The sequence below is a fragment of the Triplophysa dalaica genome, chromosome 17 (assembly GCF_015846415.1).
Source record: "Triplophysa dalaica isolate WHDGS20190420 chromosome 17, ASM1584641v1, whole genome shotgun sequence".
Classification (NCBI taxonomy): Eukaryota; Metazoa; Chordata; class Actinopteri; order Cypriniformes; family Nemacheilidae; genus Triplophysa; species Triplophysa dalaica.
This window is the reverse complement of record NC_079558.1, coordinates 6,396,967-6,422,355: the sequence shown is the minus strand read 5'-3', so window position 1 is coordinate 6,422,355 and position 25,389 is coordinate 6,396,967. Positions and strand designations below refer to the sequence as shown.

At 36.4% G+C, this 25,389-nt stretch overlaps 3 protein-coding genes across 3 annotated transcripts; all 3 read left to right on the top strand.

The window, feature by feature from the left end:
- Positions 1-3,541: 3,541 nt before the first annotated feature.
- On the top strand, positions 3,542-4,547 carry hoxb8b (homeobox B8b). Its single transcript, XM_056772032.1, has 2 exons — positions 3,542-3,968; positions 4,252-4,547. Exons 1-2 carry the CDS (start codon positions 3,542-3,544, stop codon positions 4,545-4,547), a joined length of 723 nt encoding a protein of 240 aa, XP_056628010.1.
- Positions 4,548-11,816: 7,269 nt separating this feature from the next.
- On the top strand, positions 11,817-12,928 carry hoxb6b (homeobox B6b). The gene is made up of 2 exons (XM_056771449.1): positions 11,817-12,237; positions 12,678-12,928. Exons 1-2 carry the CDS (start codon positions 11,817-11,819, stop codon positions 12,926-12,928), a joined length of 672 nt encoding a protein of 223 aa, XP_056627427.1.
- Positions 12,929-14,248: 1,320 nt separating this feature from the next.
- hoxb5b (homeobox B5b) lies at positions 14,249-15,630 on the top strand. Its single transcript, XM_056771429.1, has 2 exons — positions 14,249-14,831; positions 15,243-15,630. Exons 1-2 carry the CDS (start codon positions 14,249-14,251, stop codon positions 15,488-15,490), a joined length of 831 nt encoding a protein of 276 aa, XP_056627407.1. The 3' UTR covers positions 15,491-15,630.
- Positions 15,631-25,389: the final 9,759 nt, after the last annotated feature.

Below are 25,389 nucleotides of genomic sequence, written 5' to 3'. Positions count from 1 at the left end.
GAGAGGAAGACAGCTGTTGCTCTTGACGTATTAGAGGTTGACAAGAGAGTCAGTAAGCTTCACCAACGAGAGACACTTCTGCTGAACATGGGTGTGGCTTTGTACACCAGCTACCCTTCTCACCTATCACCATTGATATGGACATGCAGGTTTAGCTACCACCGCAGAGTGCAGAAAGGACCCAGTGAGCCATTACTTTAAAACATTGGGAACAGATTCATGAAAATGTTTAACAGGGTTTTGTAAGTAGCCTTCATGTGATTTATACACACTCTTTGGAATTTTTTGTCGGCCCATATAACATACTAAGATGTTTTAAGCCTGTCAACAATGAATGATGCAACAGCAGGTGTCTACGAAAGCCAAATCTGCACCCTGCCGTGTGCGCATTCCCAGCTCGTGCAAAACTATCAGCGCAGTTTGAGCTACTCTTTGGCGAGAGCATCAATGGAGTTGACTACAGGGTGGTGCCGCAATCTCCTCTGAACCCAAAGATCTTTGCATCACTGACACCCGTGTTCCTCTGGTCCGAGGTCTCATCTCTCTCCTCTCGCAGTCTCCCCGCCTGAGCGCGGCCACTGACGTTCGCTCTTCTCAACATAAGATATGAAATCTGCATCGACTACCTGTATATGAAATGCGATTTTTTTCTCTCGATTATGCTCAGTTAAAATTAAAGACATATCTCATTTATTATTTGGCTCACAATTTGGTTACAGTGACAAGGCCTTAATAGCTAATTTTGGACAATGCAATGGACTGGTCTCCGCTGTAAAGTCCATGTTTTTTCCTAATATGCATTTTTAGTTTGATATAGACCACAAGGGAATCGTTTTAATAATTCAGGTGAGACTGTTTTATATGTCCTCTAACATTACAGCTGTCTATTGTAAGATGTTATTTTCGGTTTTGATGTGTCACTTAAACAATGTGAATATTAAAAAGGGAATAGTTTTAATTCTGTACTTAACCGATTTGACAGATTTTGTTAGATATTATTTATATCAGATTGACCAAATTAATAAATAGGCCTAACAGAGAAAATATGACCGCAAAAATAAAACATCTGAAGCAAATCTTCCCGCACAAATCACGTTTCTTTAAGCGCGATTTACTTCGGGTTTCATGAAGCTAATTGAAACTTTAGTAGAATATAAAGTGTACTTTATACTTTATTTACGATGCGTTCGGGAAACGTGTGGTGAAGATTAAGTTAAAACATCTGCGTAAAGGAAACAGTGGTTTCGGTCGATTGCGTCCAACTAAAACGGACCTTAAGCAACGCCAATTTACAATATAGGCCTTAACTTTTGAAACGATCCTATATTAAATGTAGTTAATAGCACAAATTTTAAGTAATACTGAAGGTAACATTAGGCCTATATGTAAATTGGAGACATTTTAAAATTTGTATTTGTATTAGGCTATATGCCATTTTAAAGCCAGTTATACAGATTTAAGCCTATATAATGAACACTGTTCGTTATGAACAGAATCACAGCACATTTATTCTCTGTGCTAAAAATATTAAAAATATATATTTTTTAAAGTACATTAGCTCATTTCTTTTTCGTTATGTAGCATTTTACCTCTGGGAGTGACAGTAAGGATCTTTATTAAACCAACCTGCTGCCGTAACTATAACAAGCCTGGTTTTAGAGCGCGCTATGTTGCATAAACGACAATTTTTATCTATTACTTTCAACATAAATTATTTTGATTGCCAGCAATTAAAAAGGCTAAATTAAAAAAAAATACACGATGACATAAAAAGCACTGACGGGTGGAATTTTAGGCAAGGTTATTAATGGTGGTTGGAATTTAACATCACACCCTACATTATGAAAAACCGGTTCAATGTAGTGGGCACATGAAAGGCTTCTAACAGCGTGATATACCAACAACTTTCTCAATTGAAGTATGAAAGTTTGTTTTAATGATAGTAATGTAGGCTATTCAGAGGTAAGCAATTTCTCGCAGTTATTATTTTAAAACAGATAGGATCCGGTTCAAGTATTCATTTCTATTTGAACAAAAAAAAACATATTTTTCGTCTTCTTCTTCTTATAATTATTAAACTGAGTATTATCGTCAATAGCTATTAGGCCTAAATATCATGGTATTTTAAAAGAACCAATGCTTTTTATATGTTCTAAGGAAACCGAGTAACAGAGGCTGTCTTCTTGATAGAGAATAAGCCTACATTTAATTTTGCGTGGCTTGATGTAACAGTGCATAAAATGAAGGCAGTAAAATCGAATTAGTTGTTTCTCTGGTCGTAAAGTAACAGTGGGAAATAAAAGCAACTGCGGTATGAAAATATCCTGCAGCTGTTCAGCACGGCGTTGTTTGGTTTCTCATTTTCTCCGGAAAATTACTTTTCCGGTTGTGCTCGCCTTATTAATCATGGTGAAAACTTAAATAATAGCGAAAAATAATAATAATGAATAATAATACACTAACCGAATTTAAAACGCAAACATTATATTGTCCTTCGATTATAAAAATCAAGAAAATGTTATTGTCGAAAAGTTTCCAAATTAATTAAGATTGTTACTGTTACTTTAACTCACGAATAATAGATTTTTGGAAAAGATTATTTCCAGTACGAGCATAAAAAATTGAATGAACTTTAATGAACTGACAATGTCACCACTCGATGGCAGTGTTACTCTAAGAGAACACGTCTAGCGTTGTTAACCTGCCGGAAAAGCGACGAGTCTCAAGATGTTCTGATTTTTATCCAAAGTCTGTAAAAAAAATTCTAGCATTAATTTAGGGGAAAAAAATCTGTAAATCCCAATGTAAACACCTACATAAAATACCTTCTCTCCCTTCTCTCTCATCCGACATGCAAAAGTAGTCGCCTTCAAACGTTATGGGTGGTCTGTGTTTAAACGTCTTCGAGATGTCTCGAACAAACAATTTATTATAGATATGCATTTGCACGTTAAATTCAATTTGAAACGAGAAATCATTGCAGTTCAACATTCAATAAGTTATGCCCAAAAAAATCATCTTAATATCTTAAAAGACTAAATATCGTGTGTGCTTTCGGTTGGCACTGAAATGGTTTACCAATAACCTCCCCCCCTCCACCACCCCACCAATACCCCCGCCTTCCCAAAAACTCCCTCTCTATCCTTTTTCATCTCCCCATTTCCACTCTCTTTTGCTCTTCCTATCACAAGATCGCGCTTTGTCTGTTGTGTGGAGATGGCGAGGCCATCTAAAGATAAAAGGAATCAATAACTGACGCCCATGTGAAATCCAACTCACCATCAAAGAGGGTGAAAAGGAAAACTATTTATTGCTCGGGAACCCTCACCAAGGAATCATGTGGGTGTAGCCTAACTATACGGATAATATTAATATTTTACGACATTAATATTTACGACATTTTATGTGTTTAGTTTCCATCTGGGTTCGTTTATTTCATTGCAATACTTGGCCTGCATTAGGCTACTAATATTTTCATTCAACCGGAGCGTAATCTGTGCGTAAAAAGTTTTTTTTTCCGCGAAGAGTTTATCTGCAAGCAATGAGTTCTTACTTCGTCAATTCCCTCTTCTCTAAATACAAAGGAAGTGATTCTCTGCGATCCAACTACTATGAGTGCTCAGGATACGCGCAGGACCTTGGAAGCAGACCATCTGTGCTGTACGGTCACAACACTGGATCTGCTTTTCAACATACGGCGCAGTTCACGGACTTCTACCACCACGGTACACCATCTTTCACCCACGCATCTTACCAACAGACTCCGTGCGCGGTACCTTATCCTGGAGAAGCCACGGGGAACATCTTAGGGCAGGACGGGTTACAGAGACAGTCCATTTTTGGCTCGTCAGATGCGGATTTTACTCAGTTTGGGGAATGTACTAATTTGAAGGTAAACGGTCTCAGGGATGATTTGGAAACTGCGGAACCGTGCGCAGCGCAGCTCTTTCCGTGGATGAGACCACAAGGTGAGATGAGGGAATAAAAACACCTCTGGTCATACACTGTCCCCACATAAAACACTTTAGACAATAGTAGGCCTACTTATTACCCCCAATTAAACGCTTTATGGCACCTATTGATTACTGGGGAATTGCACCCTTTGAGAAAGTAGGATTGCTGTGTAACCATGCGGCAATAAAACTGCGCTGGTTGTGAATCTCTTATTACCCGTATTATTTTGTTTACACAAAGAACGTTTGAGTTTGTAGAGAAATCTACGCGGTTTGACACACATCTTTTCCCCCACAGCTACCGGTCGGAGAAGGGGCAGGCAGACCTACAGCCGCTATCAGACCCTCGAGCTGGAGAAGGAATTCCTGTTTAATCCCTACCTGACCCGCAAGCGGCGCATCGAAGTGTCTCATGCTCTTGCTCTCACCGAGAGACAAGTGAAGATCTGGTTTCAGAACAGGCGCATGAAGTGGAAAAAAGAACACAACAAAGACAAGTTTCCCAGCAGCAAAGTGGAACAGGAGGAAATAGAGGGAAAAGGGCAAGCAGACAGCCAGGCATCCGAAAAACACACATCAGATGAGGACCCCTGAAAAAGTTTAAACTTTCCTTTCTGACTCGTTCAGTCTGCTGACCATCACTGGCTCAAAGGACTGGAACTGTAATAAAAAGTGTCACTATTGCTTATTTCTGACTTTAAAAGCAATTGGGAAGATACAAAGGCAATCATATATCCCATCACTAAATTTTCTTCTGGAATACTACAGCAATTAGGTTGTGTTTTTTCTGTGTTGGGATAAACCACTTTAGTTTAGCTAAAGTAGGCTATTTAAGCTTCATCTGGTGTGTTTGTTCCTCAAATATATAACTCTTGAGTTTACTGCTAGGGCTGCCATATAGGCTCAGCACGCGGGCCCGCATCACATCTTCAAAACAGCGAGAATCGCAACTCATATTTCTCTTCAGTAACTCTGTTGATGAGTTGACGATTGCTTTTAAGGATCAACAGTAGTGAGTGCGTTGCTGTATATGTCTTACCTTAGGAAAATGCACTTTTTGTGATTGTTAATTACTGTACGATATGAATCAGGTTTACAGCTCTTCAACCGAACTACCTAATCTAATGGGTCATTGCGTCAATCATTTTGTCAGTGTATCCATGCGTTGTGCTTTCCTTTGAGATGATGGATAAAACGCACAATGTTGTTCAGCAAATCTTTTTGTAAATATTTGATGTTCCAGTAACGCGGAAGCACTGTCCTATTGTTTTTTCTATTGTCTTCAACTGGAAATGGTTCCTGAAAGAAGCCACAATAAACTGATGAAAATAATCATTCGTGTCCTTTGTTTTGTTTTGTGTCTTTCAACTTCAGTGCTTTAATGAAAGAGGTTTTCTACGAATTAAAAGACAGTTTTTCCCACCGACCCAAAGAAGTGGCACACAGTCTTGTCCATGACATATTTTAATTAATACTCCAGTACACGTAAAATAAGAGGTTTGAAAAGTATTTAAAGGACCTGGGCCCAAAGACAATACATATAAAACAAGAACTGACAACATCAGCTAAAACTTTTTTATATTTACCCATCACGCACATCACATCAAGAATGGCTATTTACAACCAAGATGTGACCAAACACCATTTGACCTCGAGCCAAAGTCCGGTTAAACCTCTAAAGGAGACAGTTTATTATTGATTAGATTCTCCAGGAGTCTGGTCTCAATCTTTGGCTCTTTTGTAATTTACACCAAAAACAAGATGCATGGTCATGTGTAGATTTTCTCAGAAATTTGGCTGCCACCAGAAATTCATTGCCTGAAAATAATTATTTGAAATGAGAAAACTAACTATTTTTTAGTATTGGTATGACCAATTTATTAAGAATTGTATAATAATTTGTAGTGCTTGTATGTTCATATTTATTAGTTATTATAAACAGATAGGCTAAGAGGATGTTTAGACATATATCCTTTCAAACCAAACTAAGAGATTGTGAGTTAAAGCATTTTAGGGATTTTGGAGACCTTGTTTAAATTCCAGGTTTTTTCTCAGGTAAACTTAGTTAAATGTGGCATCTTTCACAAATTACAAAATCCACGTAGGCCCACAAAACGTAAAATGAACTTTAATGTAAGGCTAATTATGAAAAAGATTTATCAGAATATGTATAATAACAATATAATGGTAAACACTGGTGAAATTATTCTGTTTAGTGAAACGAAGACAATTCTTTGGCCACATCTTTACTACAATTAAATTGAAATTTAATTCAGGCAGTATGTACAAAAATTTCTAAAGCTGTTAATTGAAGATGCTAAAGCAGACTAATATGTATTTAAACGATTTGAAAGAATATAACTGACCTAACGATATAGGCTATGTTCAGAGATTAGGCCCCACTGTTCTTTTAGAGAAATCCCAAATGTCACGTGCATTTGTATTGTTTAGACGAACTAGCCATTGAGTAAGAAGAATAAACATAGAGGCAACTTTGACTGAAATGACTCGACCTAAATGTTGTTAATATAAGAGAATGTAGGCTAGGATGCCTTGATAAACCTGCGCCGGCCACTGTTTTTTTTAAATGGTCATTGTTGCATCGTTAAATTAGTGCAATGTTAACAAATTACAAGGTACAAATGTGGGATACAAATAAGCATTACGGACCCATAAGAGACAATGTACAGTTGTTTAAGTTTAACAAAAAATCCGAAAGGGTACAGGAATACGTTATTACACCAAGAGCACTTTTTGAACTCCATACAGAGGTATCTGATACTTCCAACAGTAAATTACACCAATAAATGGTTTTACACACATATAATATAAAATGAAAACTAAAAAAGAGTGTGTTCAAACAGTTTACAATATGAAATGATGTGGACAAGAACACTGAGACGGGGTGAAATAAGATGTTATAAGTGTGTGTATATCTTTGCAGTAAGGTAAGACTTAAAGGGACCGACACACAAAATCCTTTTAAACACCACGTTTATTTCAAAACAGGAAAAGATCGACAGTGTAAAATACAGTCTAGCTATTTTTTCTAGGTTGTCCGTAGGTCTTTGCCAATAATCATGGCAAATTACATTTTTATCAGATTAATATCACTCCCATGAGTTAATTTCGCAATTCGATCAGACATTTTCATGTTTTCAATCATTATAAAACAATGCATATTTTTACATTTCTGATAATATCCATATCCCATTGTAAAACAAATTTACATGAGCAACTATGTTTACAGCTGTGATGTAATAATAAATTAATTTCTGAAAAATACAGCAAGCTTTTTAAGGTGCTACACCACACTTTCTTCGTTAAGGGTATGGGCAAATTTGCAGTATAGGCCTATATTAAGTGTTAAACAATAAATGAACATGGAAAATATGAGAATAGGCTAGTTTAAACGTTCATAATGAGAAGCAAAAAAAACCACCACACAATAATATTAGGAAAAAACACAATATACCGTCTTTTATGAAGGTTCAATAAAAATATGAAACAAAGATCTAAAATAAAGACTTAAAATCACCAAAATAATACATTGATTTAGTAAAAAAGACGAAGAGAATGCTATTTGAAAGTGTACTAAGACAGACAGCCTACTAACACAAGCAAATGTACAATCGTTTGTAAGAAAAATAAAGCTTAAATGAAACCATTTCCCATACAATTTCCCTTTTTAATTTGTAAAAGGTAGACTACAGAATGACTGAAATGCTAATTTCAAATTCTAGACCCACAGATGAATATTATTACACTTTTTACAAGGTAATTTTTTAAACATTATCACATTACATTCTTAGAATTCAATACAGAAAAAGATTACATGCAATTCGATGACTACACAACAAACTTAACTATGAACGAAACAAATTACATATTTGAAGTTTATATTTTGTGTAGCAAACTTAAGTCTTCTATACCGATGAGAAATTTTAATTAATTTAAATGTAATTAATTTATTATGTAGTTTTAACGAAAGCAAGATACAATATCAAGATTCTAAAATAATAATAAATATTGTAACGGCTCTTTAAGGACAGAACTCACGAAGTCACGATCAATGATAAAGTAAACTTAGCTTAAGTTGCAATTTAAGAAATTAATAAAAAATTGAATGTGTACCTCTTATTTTGCTTTTGGGCCCTTTTTGGACAGCATGCACTGGTAAGTCTCAAGAGCATTGCCTTCTCGAGGGTATACAGCCCATGCTCGGTCACTTTTGGGTTATACTGTTTTATTGCCCCAATAAACGTCGGAAATAAGTGTTTGTTCGTAGATACAGGAAGCAATTCTTTCCTGCACGCATGTTTAGTGCTGTAAAATGCTTACACGTTCCATTTGTCTATTCTTCTCTTAAAGTCACATGACAAAAGAATGCACACTATTGAGAAAACGGTAAATAGTGATTTATTATTTTAGGGTAACTGATCTATTTACGTTTTAGTCAATTGTGCTACATATTGCTGGAAACTGACCAAATCTATATTGATATATCTGGTAATCGTTTGATAGATCATCCTTCCCCTTTTTTTTGTTTATCGTGTAAAAAAAATATGATCCCTTTTATGTAAAGTGATATACCTGATGCAAACGGTACCTCTAAAATTATACAAATAAACGTATCTCATATGGAAAATAATGCTGGCCTATGTCGGCTATCTATGATTTTTAATGAAGTGAAGTCGTGCTTTTTCTCTTTTAACGAATAAAGATGGCGGCGATCGAGTTGCTGCTGAAGCCAAGCAATAAACTCACAGCTGTTTATGAAAATTTACAACTTTGTGATAGAACTTTATGTGTGATTCGGCAATTGGATTGGCTGACAGTGGTCACGTGAACAGCTCTCTGTGAACATGAACTTTTTATGATTTCCCAAGTGGCTATAATGCAGCATTCTTTTGGTCAGGGCGCAGTCAGCAGCACCTCTGTCCTCATGTACTTTATGTTTTAAGGTTTTCTTGAATCAGAGGTAAAAGAATTTATCTTGACCACGCGATTCGTGTGCGTTAATATGGATGGAAAGCACGACGTCATGCAAGTACGAAGCGTCTTCAGATTTTCACATCAGCTTGGAGTGCATGGGTTAAGATACACTGAGGACCTCAGTTCATCCTTCTCTAATTTGTCAAGTTTTACCTCAGTCTGTCTTACCCTTACATCTAATGCCATTGCGTGAGATGGGTAATGGATGAATCTGCACGATTATTTTGGATCATTCCATTGAAGCGACGATGAAGGGAACAGGAAAGGTAGGACTGAACCTATTGGTTTCTTCATTTCACATGTTCCAGCGATTTTATGATGCAAACTGCTGTACAGAGATTTCCTTAAACGCTATCATTTTTAGCATGGCTTTAGGATACATTACATATAGAGACAAAAGTTAAAACATTGAAGTTGATAAGAACTGCGACGAGGAGAAGGCTACCTCAGGCGTCCTATGATGGTTTGATGCACAGAGATCGACAGTATGCATGTCGCAAATATTTCTGCCTTTGTTTTTAAAATGCATACGGTTTAATTCGGGGTGAAGTATATTCTCACAAAGAATTATTATTTATGAATTACAAGATGGCCGCTCCATTCAGGGATTTTATGAGATAAACATTGACTTGGAGTTTATAAATCAGCATTATCTGTTTCTAAATATCAATGCTCGATCATCTCTTTATAATATGGAAACTGATTATGTCATATCCTGGTTAAAAAGCAGAAAAAGAGTTAAAGTTGTTTTAGCCATTGCCTTTATGTTGTGTCTGGCCATTTATCAAATATTTTCTCTTTTTTATTATTGGATTCATGTTTTTGAGGACTTTCAAAAGTTTTCTAATGGAGAATTTAGGAAGAACATTTTAGAAATTTCAAGGAATCTCAAAAGTAATGAATCTCATCAACAGCGGCCTTATTTATTGATTATTTATTATCTTTTGGGAAATAAAAGCTTTTTATAATTAAATATATACGCATGCTATAGAAAAAGCATCTACAGTATTACGTAACAACATTTTCTTTAGGACAGTTTGATAATTCGGATAAAAAATTAAAAACCAAAATAATGTTTTTGAAAAACAGTCACATGCATAGGAAATTGTAGTGGAACCCTGAAAATGTACACCTTATCTCAATTCTTGCTCTGTGATGTCATCTAGTGACGAGATTTGGTAACTGTGGTGAAATTCTCAATATGTCTTTGGGAGGTGGCGTCTCTGTGATCTCACTTCAAGACCTCTAGCATCCCCAGATTCTGGGTTCATTGTCGACAAGTGCATTGTGTTAGAATTCATTCTTGGCTGGTCTTCTCGGATCTTATCTAATATCTGGAGTTTCTTTTCTCCTCTTAGAAATTGTAGTGCAATTTACTTTGTTTGTACTTGTCCTTTCTTTCTTTCCTTCTTTCCTTCTTTTTCTTTCTTTCTTCCATCCATTCTCTCTTTTTTCTTTGTTTCCTTTATGCTTTCTTTCTTTGTTTCCTTACTTCCTACCTTCCTTGACTGTGATTGGGAGCCCAGCGTGCATGTAATGCTGTATAAAACGAAAATAAATATTAGGCCGTTTGTATAGAAATAGAAAAATAGAAACCTTTATGAAATGTTACCATAAGAGTTATAATATATACATCCTCAACACTATGAAAATTTACTAGCACTCCAAGGGATAAACTCACAACAATCACGTCATTGTGTACTAATGAAACTACAGCCTATCGATATTCAATAATACCCCTAAAGATCAATTTTTATTAATTTACAGAAATGGATTGTGATTAATGGTAAGCCTTTCCCAAAGTTAATTTAAGTTTAAATGTGCTATTTGAACTGTATTTAAAATATTTTTTTAGCAGAACACGAACATATTTATTTTAAAACAGGCGAGAGACAAAATATGAAATGGACACGATGACAATGTTTAGGAAGAGGTTTCATTTAAAGTTTACCTATTTTTTTGTTTATTTGTTTTGTTTTTGTTGTTCGATATGGTTACGACCTATACAACATATTAAGCAAGCGTTCAACTTGATTCGTCTAAAATAAAGCATGTTGAATTGTCTCAATTTACATACTCTTTTCAAGATTTGCATCTGTGAAAGGCCATTCTATTCAGTATTAAAAAACAAATAAATAAACAATTGAGAACGCAATGTAGGCCTTCAAATATTAATCTTGTGCTTTGGAGAGACCGTTTTCTTAAACCCCAAATAATTCGTCTTCACAACTTAATCTGCATTCGGACAATGGCTTTTCCCCGTTTGTGTCATTGTCGTTTTATAATAAAGAAAGTGGGTTTATGTTGTAAACAGCGATGTTTTAGGGGATTGCTCTTTTAAATTACGTTGGTGATGATGTTTTCGTTTGAGAGAGAAAACTAAGGATTTTTGGGTGAATCAATCAGACGTTTCTGTGAAAATCTCCTAAATTTAAATCATAAGTTGATTTCAAAATGACGTGTACAATTTTACACAAATTTGAAGCGAGTCGTTTAATTGTAACAAGATCTGATTTTGAATCACTCTTATTTTTGCGCATCACTAGTGGAAGTATCGCATGTATAATATTTGTTATATATTTATTTTCGTTCAACGCAAAAAAACACTTGAGTTTTGCGTGTTTTGATGCGCCCGGGGATTCCATTCTGTGCAACAAGAGGGCCCCCACCCTAAATGTTATCCTGTCGTCAGAAATGCACAGGATTGGTCAGACACTGATCAGCTGGTCCCTTTCCCCGCGGTCTCAGATTGGCACCTCGCCACCCCCCTTCGGCTAAAACCAAATCCCAGATAAAGTAATGGCAAAAACCACTTGGACTATAAAACACAACAAATCATAACTCCAGGACAATAACACTGGCCACCCCATGAGTTCCTATTTCGTCAACTCAACTTTTCCCGTGTCTCTACCCGGGGGACAGGAGTCTTTCCTGGGTCAGATACCGCTATATTCTTCTGGATATACAGACCCCTTAAGACACTATCCAAGCGCCACGTTCGGAGCGACCAATGTCCAGGACAAGGTTTACACTTCGTCGTACTACCAGCAAGCTGGGGGCGTTTTTGGGAGAAGCGGATCCACCAGTGCTTGTGACTATACAACATCCAACATTTACCGAAGCGCGGACCGTTCGTGCGCTCTCGGAGGTTTGGAAGACTCGCTGGTCCTAACCCAGGACCAGTGCAAGACGGACTGCACTGAACAGGGCACAGACAGATATTTTAACAGTGAAGAGAAACCGTGTACTCCGGTTTATCCGTGGATGCAGAGGATGAACTCGTGTAACGGTAAGATATGCTGTAAATTATGCTGTTTTTTGAATGTCACAGAAATTGATGCGAGGCAGATTACTTTTTATATCAACATTTTAAAATATTGTTTACCCATTGAAAAGACAAAAAGTTTAATAAATTGTCAGAAAGATGCATCTCATATGCATCTCGAACATTGCGCTCTTAAGTCAAACAGTGTTTTATACTTACACTTGTCTAAAATTGAAAGCACGACGCACTCAATTTGTTTTTAAACAGTGAGCGCATTTGGACTTAATTTTAAAGAAGCGGATGACTCATATGCACAACAAACGCAGCTGTCACATCCGATGTCACAGAAGTAATAATTATCATGATAATGATAATGGTGACACGTGTAACGATGTTATTTTATCTACGCTGTCTGTCTCTTTTACTGTTTGATGTAGCATGTCTGTTCTTCACTTTTTTGACAGGAATGCCTGGCAGCACTGGACGCAGGGGTCGTCAAACCTACACTCGGTTTCAGACTCTTGAACTGGAAAAGGAGTTCCACTTTAACAGATATTTGACCAGAAGGCGAAGAATTGAGATCTCGCACGCTCTGTGTTTGACGGAGCGACAAATAAAAATATGGTTCCAGAACCGTCGAATGAAATGGAAAAAAGAGAACAAAGTGATAAACTCCACTAAACCCGAAGAGGAGGAGGATGAAAAGGCTGGATGACGTGTTAAAAGTAGTTTATCAGGAATCTCTAAAACACTGTACATAAGTATTCTGTAGTTGTAACTTGTAATTAATATTTACTGTTCTACCCAACAATAAAACTACCTATACAATTTTATGTAGACTTTTTGTGATTAAAAACTAGGCATCCACATCATCTCTGTACTGAAAAGGAAAATATATGGGAGTACTTTTACCACTATCATATTTGGTCTATATATAATAAACCGGAGTTGTTTCGCTGTTTGAACGTTTTAATGCCTATTTGAAGGAAAACTCGAGTTCTTGTTTAACATGCTTTTATTAAAGGTCTTTATGTATTTCAGTCCTTGTTATGTGCTAGAAAGGGGGATGTTTTGATGCTTAATTTATTGGGTCGTCACGTTTGTGTACGTGTATGTGAATGTACTATAATAATACGTTAGCAATGTAATTTTCTCAATAAAAGGATTGTTTAACAATTGTGGTTATTCTTTGTGTATTTCTGCATTTGCACTTGTTTAGGAGTGACGTGCGGCGTATGCCAGAAATGCATTTCACCATCTTCGTTCGTTTGTGAAAAGCACTATACAAGACATGATAGTAAATGTCTAATGTGACACACATTTGCTCTCCTCTAGTTATTTCTTTTTAAATATATTTAAAATAAGCATATGTCCATAACACATCTGCACAAGCTGATCTTGTGAAACGGGGCGATTCGATACTATAAGAGTCTGACTAGACTTTAGTTTGGCGATCAAAAAGCAGATTGACTAACCTAAAAAGCTCAAATGTGTAAATCTGATACAATCTGTGTATAAAAAATCCGAATAAAGTCTCTGAAGCACCCAGGACGGATTTATATTTATAAAACGCACAGAATCACTTATCGTTTGCCATAATTTTTCCCTTAATTTATTTGTAAATAAAACGATTTATTCTATGCGGTTAAAATCCAGGGTTTAAAAACATACAGTATGAAAGCTCTCCAAAATGTGCAGGTGTTTCGGCATTTTTACAATTCCTCCAGTAGGTGACGCCCTCCGCTAACGTGGGATGTGGCGCGCGATGGGGAGGCACCGTTGAGTTGAACCTAACGATCATCATTTCGTCATCATTTGTAACCATAGAGCATGAATTACCTCTTGAAGTCATCAGAGAGAATTTACGACTGGTCAACAAAGGCACGTGATGCCCTAACGCTCTCCCATATTTGGGCGCATACATGGCAAAAACGAAGTACAGTGCATTGCTATAATTCATTATTACATCATAAATTGTGCGGCGCTGGATTTTAACGACCAAGATCTACAAATCAAGACATTTTAAAACATCCAAATGAGCTCTTATTTTCTAAACTCGTTCTCAGGGCGCTATCCAAATGGGTCTGACTATCAGTTACTAAATTATGGTACTAACGGTGCTATGAACGCTTCTTACAGGGACTCCACCAGCATGCATTCCGGGTCTTTCGGTTACAACTACAATGGAATAGACCTTAGCGTAAATCGTCCCAACAATGGCCATTTCGAGGCAGTTGGAGATAATTCTCGCGCCTTCCAAAACCCGGGTCAGGACACCCGGTACAGACAGTCGAGTTGCTCGCTCTCGTCTCCAGATCCCCTGTCTTGTGCCACCAGCGAGGCTCTGGAATTGAAGGGTTCATCTCCTCCATCCGATCAGAGCACACCAGCGGGCAACAACAGACTCGCCAACAGCAACAATCTCACCAGCAGCAATAGCACACATTTTGCAGACACAGACGAGACCAACGTCTCATCCGAGACCGAGGAAGGAGCACAGACAAACACCACCACACGCACCCAGAAGCAAGAATCTGTCGCGTCCTCGACTACAACACCTAACGACGGTCAAAGTCCACAGATATTTCCATGGATGAGGAAGCTGCACATTAATCATGGTATACATCTCTCTATTCTCTTTTTTATTAAGGCGCCGTTTAAGGTGAAATTGCTAGAGCCTTATCTTGATAATGTTGAAAATTGTACTGTAAAGTTGCTATACATTGCTTGGGGAAAATGCAGGCATTATTTGCTTTATTCGTTTTGTAATATAATGTCTGTCAACTAAAGATGATTTAATGGACCATTGATTTTACCTGACTAAAGTTTAAATATAGTGAATAACCACGCGTTGAGAGGTGACTGTAGAATTACTGTGCACCAGTAAAACCATAAAATGCAACAGCATACTATATTAAACGTCGCCAGAATCAACGACAGTGCAACATCCAGAATATGTGTAAGAGTTCCTTTCCGCTTGATCGCTTGGTGATGTTTGCTTATCATTTCTTTGCCCTTGCTTATGCTAGATATGACTGGACCTGATGGAAAACGGGCTCGAACAGCCTACACTCGCTACCAGACGCTCGAGCTGGAGAAAGAGTTCCATTTCAATAGATATCTCACGCGCAGGAGGAGAATAGAGATAGCTCACGCGCTGTGCCTCTCAGAGAGGCAAATCAAAATCTGGTTCCAAAATCGCAGGATGAAATGGAAGAAGGACAATAAACTGAAAAGTATGAATCTGGCTACGGCGGGGAGCGCATTTCAGAATTGATCATTTAACGTCCTCGGTAGAAAATTCGACTACTGTCACAGCGCTGCACCTTTCAGCTTGTTGATATCACCTGACAACGTGTAATTCCCCCGTGCAACTCGAAATTGTCAGCTGTTGAATATTGTTATCACGTATGCTAAACTAGTTACAATTGCAAAATGAGTGTGAATGTCAAGTGTGTCAAGTTTATACATTTGTGGAGGAAAGCATGTTCCGTGTGAGCTATTCGTGCAACGTATTCTAGACCTGTTACCAGAATTATGTACAACTGGCACTACCTAACTATCTTAAATGATGGTGGAAAAAAGCAAACTTTTGTTGTATCTTTGAACCTGTATTGAAACGTCATGTATTATTCACGCAACATGCTATATTCTTGTTATGTGTCAGGCTTAATGATTTCTCGTAGATGCATCGCGAGAAAAAATATTTTCGCACTTACAATTTGTGTACTTGGGTTGCAGCACAAGATTATTTTGGGCTTGTAAGAAGCCACATGAAGAATGTCTTTATACAGTAGTGACCAATATGTTATTTGTGGTGCACAACGTGAGTTATTGACGTTCTGTGTTAAAAGTAAAAAAAAAAAAACGTTTTGTCATTGACATGTTGATGGTATCTGCCTTTTTTGTATTTGTGTCTAAAATGAAAATGAGTTGATTCAAAATAAAGTTTTCTCTCAGTCTTATACGGTAGTCTCTGCTTGCTCTATAAGACCTCTGTTTGGACCATAAATTATATTTGCTGCTAGTGCTTGTTTTATCTACCATTTCATCGCCTGACCTTTTACACTTTAAATCATTATTAGCTTTAAAATGAAATTAGGAATATATTATGCTGCAGGTTAAAACATGGTATATTAAAACTGATTTATAAATTGAGAACTAATTGTGTACCATTCAGCGTAAGCATTGCTGCGTTCTGGATATTTTGGACGATCATCTTATTACTCAGCACTTGTGTAAAAACAGTAACTCAGACACTGGAAAGCTCAAATGGAATGACTTAAACGACATTTTACAGTTTTTTTACAATTTGCATTATTTATATGAAACACAGCAGACACCATCCCCGTGTTTTTTTTCTGATGCCCAGTCAATAACACCAACATGTAACTCTTGGTAGCTCTAAAAAGTCACGTGAGGTCCATAAAGTTAGTTTTATGGTTTTAGGGGGGTTGACAATGTGCTACATAATTCACATTCTTGAATGTAACTGACTGTTTAACTGCTTCTGCGGGATTCTAAAGGTTGTGGGCAGCATGCGGAGTCCCCTCAGCAAACCGGGCACTCGCATAATATCCCATGCTGACTTGGCTGTCAGCAATAATTTTCATAATATTTTCTGCTTGGATGTGAAACGATGAGCAAAATGTCTTCTTTTAAAAAGTAAGTTTCTCTAATCTGGTATTTTTCGTGTAATTAATTAATTTATTTATCTAACGTTTTTTTTACGGCAGAAAATGCACAAAGAAAAAGGTTTATATTTATTATAAACAGTATTTTGTATCGCTATGTTAGGATGGTTGAATTTTGTTATTGCAAAACTCTGTTTTTATTTAAAAATGTTCGAATTTTATTGTCATGAATATAGCAGACATAAATCTAAAACCTCTTTATGTTTTTTATGTACTCAATGGTTAGTTTTGTCCAGCAATATTTGGGAGATGTTTATAGTTGGCATTAAAACACGGAGAGGTTACATAAATTGTATCAATCAAACGAACTGACAAAACAAGGCAAAAGATTTTTATGATGTATATTGTGTTTTCCTTTTGAACTTCTGAAATTGGTGCAATATATGAAAAACAATTTAAAGAGAAAATATACAGTGTTTTGGTTAAAGGAATAGACGATGTACAAGTATTGGTGTTAGAACAGGGTGTAACTGTACAATTTAACCGTGGTAGAAACGGTTCCTCGATTCATAACTATTAAAATCCCATTGTACCCCTATAATGTGTTTTGCATATTGATAGGGGTAATCTGGGCGCTGTTCTCATCAATTATTCATTGAGAAGGGGATCACTCCGAGGTCAGGAGACGAGAGTGGCACACATGCCTTCCTAGGGAAGAACAAGGTTCATGCCAAACTGGATGGTTGTATGCAGTTTGGGAATAAATTATGCGGTTTTACTGAAATGAAGTACATGCATATTGTTTCACAAGCATTTTTGTATTTACTAGTTCCGTAAAGAAACGGTTGAGATTACCTACAATTTTTGGGGAAGTTTATACCAGCATGTTTGAAGATGAAGATGTTTTTAGAAAATACTATCATTGTGATTTCTTTAGCATGATCCGCAAATAAACAAACAATATGTCGTGAACGGTTGGTTTGCTGTCATTCAGACCGATGTAACGCTGCTTAATCGCCAGCAGGGCCCGCCTCACACCGAGCTCCTGATCGGTATTTACTCATTGCGAATAGCGTGGAATTTTGATACTTCCTGCTTTAAGTAAATCAAAACTATATTTAAAGGGAAAACAAATTAAACAAACATAAATCGCTTAAATTTGAGACATTACTTTGGACGGTTTAAAATGTGTTTATTTGTTTTGTTGTGTGACCCACATCCGCACAATGTTATTGGCAGAACACTTAACTGTTTTAAAAATAAAGATGAAGGGTATAAAACATTAACGCGCATTTTATGGAGGAAAACGAAGTTTAAAACTATTAAAATGTTAAAAGACAGAGTAATAAACAAAGAAAACATGCAAACTGTGACAGTGGCATGGTGAAAGATCAAAGTTCATCCTGAGGTCACTAGGCTATGGTGTGGGGTTGGCATCATTCTCTGCTCTTGTTCAAATGTATATGTCGTGGAAATAAGGACATAAAATGAGATAACTTCTTACATATAAATGTTTTACCTAACAAAAACGGATATGCTGACTGACAACTTTTAAGTATTAAATAAGACAAAGCAACTTATGGCCCTATGGAGATTTAAGTGTGGCCCTAAGTATTTAAGATACTTTTATATTAAAGGATAAAAGTATTTTTTGCATTATATTGTAAAAAATATATTTAAATAATTAGATTTTTTTGTATAGCTATAATTTCCTCTCCTGCGTCCTTAAAAGGAAATTCAACTGCAATGCGTGTCGTTTAAAAGGAAAAAGAGAATTCGCAAAAACAAGTGTAAATTACGAATAAGGTATTTAATAAGTGGCCTTTTGCTTATTCTTGTTAATACTGTGATGACACGTCCTGGAAAGAATGAATCGAAGTTTACAGCAGCAGGATGCTCAATGAAGTTGCTAAATGTTTTTTCGCTGTCATCTTGAATTTTTCATTTTAAATCGATCGTTATGAGGCCAAAAGGTTTTGTGATGTCTTCAAAGAAGCTGTTGGAAGGCTAGTGCTGCGGACACCCACACGAAAATAAAGTCAGACAGAAAACGCGATATGCTATATTACAAAAAGTGTAAATGGATTTAGTCAAACTGGAGGCAGAGAAAATGTATGGCAACTAGGAGAAAAATAATTGAGGGCCACGGTTTGGGCAGAAGTAGTAAGTTTACCTATCTGTTTGCATGGCCTGATGATTTAATCCATCTATAACCACAAATCTCACTAAAGATTTGTGAGATAACGATATTTTTATTTCTGTTTGACAGATATTATTGATCTAAATGACCACATTATGTCAAGAGCGAATTTGTATTTACAATATAAATTGACATAAGTTGCTTTAACGATGTAGTTAAAAAATGCTTGGAGTTGAGAATAAACTGCCAAAAAACTGACGAAATTAAGGGGGATTGCTGGGGGTTACTGTGTTGATCCAACAATGAATTGTTAGTAACAGTTTTTTCCCCAAAAGAGAATAGCTGTGATGTCTGTCATCTATATATACCCTGTAGATCCGAATTTGTGTGTATAAAGTTTTGCAAATTCGTGTCTTGGGGGATATGTAGTTGATATAAACACAACGCCAAATGGAATCGCGCATTTCCTAATTGTTGTAATTTATTGTTTATTGTATATTAAGAGTTCGTGTGTCATTTAAATGTAGACAGCACCTGATGGCGCTACATCATGTCACATAGTAACAAATTCTTGCCCACGACAATGTATACAAATATTCCAGCTGGCTTTCAGATGCATATTTTATTATATTTTTTTCTTTGAGGGATAAGGTTTTTTTAAGTAAAATTTTAGTTTAGTTTTAGTCCATTTCTCTTCCAGACTCAACTAAAAAATGCTAAATTCCCGAGGGCACACAGGGCCTCGGTAACATTATTAATTGATGTAACGATTATAAAACGACAATAGAGAATCCTTGAGGATGTGAGTAGTATGACATTTCAGTAAATCCGATGACTCATGGGATGACACAGTTTTTGCAGTGTTACTATATGATTATCATAATTAAACTTGATTTTATTCCCATTTCCATATAGCAACAAACATATACCAATGAGTCTATCTGGAAGAACCAAAGGTTTCGAAGTGTTATTCATCAATCCTTACAGACTTCACATAATCGAGAAGTAACATGACAGGTAATTTTGATATACATTCAGGAAATGTAAACACTGTCAAATGTCAATTGATTGAGTAGCTTTGTGACAATTTACTGATTTTCTCTGTGCCTTTATTTTAGCCAAAATATAATAATGTGCAATTATTGTCTGTGTCTCACATTGTTACAATGTATCTAGATATTTGCGTTTTAACTGTAATTTTAATATACAGTGTTTGCTATTGCAATAATTCAAAAATGCCCTAAATCACTGTGAATGGTTAAAAGGTAGACATGTACAACTCAAAGGATAGGAACCTAGTTCCGCATCCCTTATTTGCCCCATATCACGTGATTCATTAAATAATTGATGAAGAAGTTGCAGAGCATGGGGCAAGGGAGCCAATTCGTCAAGACTGGCTTTCTGCCGAGCTAACTTGTTAGTTTAGAAGAAAATTCTCTGGAGCTTGTCCCTCGCAAGAATATCCTCATTGCTATGAACAGTCAGGAGGGAGAAGGTTAGGAGCAGGCGCACAGCAAATAAAACACGACACATTGTGAGTAAGACTATATTAAAACATTTAGATATGTACTGTTGTGGAAAACGATTGCCTGACATATAGGCCCATTAAAGATTTTAAAATACGACCTGTCTTGAGATGAACATGTTTCCACTTCTGCACACTATTTTAATTTATAAGGTAATGTGCATAACATTGTATGAAAATAAAATGAATAATTATGTATTATAATAATTATAATTTACAATGTTTTCGTCAGTTTATTATACACTACAATATTTGAAAAATCAATTTGTGTCTAGATTTTGTTACAGGCTTTGGAATGCACTTTCACCTGTATGTCCAGTATAAAGTGTACATACGCCTAAATATTTTGCCTCTATAAGTAATCCATCTCGATGATTTATTGGCATGAAATGGTCGTTACATTAAACTGCATCAGCGTAACGTCATAGGGTTAAGGACTGGTAATATTAATAAAAAGGTTAAGGCATAGCTGTAAATGCCTAGACTGGTTCGTTTGGGAGTGGTGACTTGCACTGTCTATGACGAATCCACTATTGTACGAACACAAAAGCAAAGTAATGGAACACTACAGATCAACTTGAGAGATCAAAGGCCCTCGGACCTTTAGGGAATTGATCGCACGACCATCCCGAGACAGCGGCACTCTCTCATCTTCAACATCACTAATTACAATATCATGCACGAATAATTCGAAACAGATGTCGCATTTACCACCATTTTATGGTAAATATTTTACCTGACACACTGGAGAATTTTTTTTTCGTCTTCTGCACTGAAGCATTAGTTCATGGTTCACACATTTGAAAATGAATTTAATAGCAAATTTAGCATATCCTATTTAAAAAAACAAGACTGGTGACCATTCCGTTATCACCAGATGTAGAGGCCCACTCATATGCGATCAAGACCATGTGAATTAAAACAATAGGATAAACACAATTTAGTTCAAATATGGGTTATGATGCAGAACTAGATTACTTAGAATCGGCTCACAAAAAGTTGCCTCCTCAATAAAAGTCCTAAACGTTTGCTTATCCCACTGCCCTACAAGTAACATTATCAGTTTATTTAATTGAAAATAGCACATTTCTTCATTCTTGGATTGTGTTGACTATGGTAAACCCTCTTGATGGTTTAGTATGTGGGCCACGTCAATACTGCTTTGGAGCAACATCCTGATCTTGCTTAATTTTTGTTTCGCAGTTCAATTTATATCGATTGCTAACTCTATGCGACATCCTTCTTTGCCTCCATCAGCTTTCACAGTCAAGAGATCTGCAACCCTCTCAGAAGAGGAACTTTACCTTTCAGTATTTTGATATGTGAGAAGGTATGTAAATGATCTAATATCTGTTTTTTGATTATGGTGTTGTTTTTCTAAAATGTGTTTGATTAAATGTATTGGTTCTGATTATTATCATTTTATCCACCGGTGTTTTGATGTAATTGCCTATAATTTTGGGACACAGGAACCCTTGGCACTTATCATGCACGTTTATTCTGTTTTATCGTCATATCATGTTGAGCAAAATCTGTAAAATAATTAACATTTAAAGACACTTGAATTCAGATTAAAGCGGAAAACAATGAACATAGGCTATGACAGTTTTACACGCCAGAATTCTTTTGTTCTATTTGAGTGAATAACAGTTAACCACTTATTCTGTACAATAACGTAAAATATTACCAAATGTCCTCTTAATTTGTGACGTATTTTGACGTGTTTAAAACATGTACAGCTCTCTGTGTGCACGAAGCAAGCTGCTGTGGAGTAAGCTCACAGTTTGTGAATGGCGAAGGATCTGTCTGTGTGATTAATCACCCCACTATTTCGTCCTAGGTTCAAGACGAGTTCACAGGGCTTTGTGCCTTTTTCTGTATCCACAGCACAATCGCATTCCCATTGTTTTTTATTTTTTACACGAAGCCTCTGTCTATTTACATGTTAGTTCTTTGTCATTGTCCCATCAGCTGTTCATATTATTCTGATCTTCAGAAAAAAATATATATAATCGTTATAAGAGCGTTATAATTTTACACCGTATTTATGGTTAAGGATTTTCGTTGGATAAACTCATCCTGCAATGGACATATAAAGATTAAGCAGTGACAGGCTCGAACACAACGAAAAAATACAACCGCACTTTATTATTTTCATTTACATGCAGAATTGATCTAAACATATAAATAACTGCACAGTTGTTTAATTTTTGTTCAGCCCTAGACACTAAAATAGAATTAAAAATAAATAAAAGCAAAGCCTATAATTCTGAGCGAACTGGCTACACCTGAATCTAACATTTAGGTCTTGCCCTGAGATTTTAATCTTACATCAAACACAAGCGTTAAATCTTTTCACATGTATATGCCACAATTCGTGGAGATTATGTAGTCAAAACATCCGCTAACACTACACAATAAGGTTGTATCTTATCATCGATAAATGCATTCTATAGGTATCAGACTAATACCTTTAAAACAATTATCTTATAGTTCAAGTCAATTGCACCGTTTATCAATATATATTTTTTATTCTAAACAATATTTATTGTACAGTGAACAAACATGAACAACCGTGTTGACATTAACTAACATAAAAAAAGATGCATAAACGCTGAAAAAAATAATATTGCTCATTGTTAGTTCATGTCATGATGCATTTAGGCTACTAATGTTAACCTTATTGTAAGATCTTACTAATACCATATTTTAAAAAACAATGCTCACCTCAGCATTGGAGAAATTTAGTTTCATTCATTTAGTTCACAGATGAATTCTAATAATTTATTTGCAATGCATAAAGATGCGCATTAATTTGAGCCTTTTATGAGTAAAACATCGTGTAGCCGACATTTGTCAACAGCACATTAACCTAGATTTGATCATTTCTGTGTCCTCCACAAAAAAGATTGAGATATTTTCCATTACAGCTGTAGATGGATTCATATCACGTTCCCTGACTCACGGTGTTGTTCTGACCCTGCAGGTCATCTTCCAGCGGGCCTCCGGAACCATACGGTCACATGACACGAGGCGCTAGAGTTTAGCTAAACCCCCATACAAGACCCATTAAATCTGTCCTCAAAATGCGAACAACAACGTCTGTCAAGACCGCCATGGAATGCATCTGACACAGCACAAATATACGAGACAGTGATCGCCATGGCCAACGTATTGTGTGCAGCCCTGTAGCAATGGAATACAAAAGGAGATCATCATGAGGGTGTCATAAAACAAACAATAAGGACTGTGCACAGGACAAACGTGATGTTGAACTATTAAAGTTTCACACCATCCTCAATCAAGCTCGTACCAACTCGTCAATTTTCCTCCCTGCCAACTAATGGAGATGTAAATGTAAGAATCAACAAGTCTGTTTGTATTGCCAACCCCGTCTTTCCTTGGATGACAGAATTCGAGCAAAACCCCACGAAGAAGAATCACAGCGCCGTGTCAATTGATGGTGAGTAAATAGGCCTGCAGCTGTCATATGGCAGCCCAAATTAAACAATTATTTACTAGGCTACTAACGCACATAATATTGCTATGCCATAATTCATATATTTCACGAGCAATAATCTTTGAAACCCGTTTACGCAGTTTAATTTAAAGATGCCTTGAGTTGATTTACTGTAATACAATAGACTATTCGCTTTAAAACTCATCCTTTTATAGAAAGCAGGAGCGACAAGAAAACCCTGCTGGGAATCATTGCCTCAAAAAGAGCACGTACTGCTTATACAAGTGGCCAGCTAGCAGAGCACGAGGAGCTGCACTTTAGACGTTTTTTTATGTTCAGGCGATGTGGGGAAATGGCCAGTTTACTCGAACATAATAAGAAGTACATAAAAACTGAATTGAAACATTAAAAGACTGAAGGTTCAAAAGGATGCATCAGCTGGACCATGTTAAGAACCCACCACCAAGCAGCAATTAAACATGATCATTAATTTGAAACCAGTGGCCAAAGCCTTAATGGATAGAGGGACTTCTCTTATCAACGTGTTGCTTCTCTTTTATATATACTCGTGCACCTTGCTATTTGTGAAGAAAAAGCTTCATTTGACCATGAGTGGAAGTACAGGGATTCGTGGCATTCACCGTCACTCCTTAAAGGGTGGGGATGGTTATGAAGCAAGCGTTGTCTATCTTCTTGACAACCACATCTCTGAAAAAAAATCAAGTCTTTCCTTCTAACGACCTTTCTGCGCCTTACAATAAAAGAGCTTCCCCCCGCCAAAAATGCACGTAATTCTCACAGAAGTTACGTTTATGGCAAATAAATGGACGCTCGGGCAATTTTAGTTTACTGTGCTCAGGTCTATCAATTTGATGTTTTCGTTCGTGAGATTAAGATTTTAGCTGCCTCCTAATACGTTTAAAGTAGCCAATTTCTCGCGATCAAGATTTCTCTAATCTGGGACAATTTATAATTTATGACCTTCCATGTCCCAGGGGAATCAAAATGTTTGTAGCCTGTAACACATTTAGTGCTAATATTAATAAAAATGAATTGTCTAAAAATAATCCAATTATAATTATAAAATTGACGTTGGTATTTAGAAAATATTCATTCATTTAGAAAACATATTTATTTTAAGTTGAAAAGTAGGTTTTTGTTGGTCCGCTAATGCAACCAACCGGCTACCTGAAAAGCAAAGCTGCGCTGTTTCCAAATCAGTGATAAACGTTTCCAGCACGTGATGGTTTTTGTTGCGGCCCTGGGCGGCTCAAATACAATTTTATATTCGTTTTAAAAAAATCTGTTCTCACTTAATTCACATTCATCCAGCTACAGTAACACATCTAGAGTTCAGCAGATTGATGGGTTGATTCGATTGATGTGTTTGTCATGTAAATGCGAATCGTTTGATGGA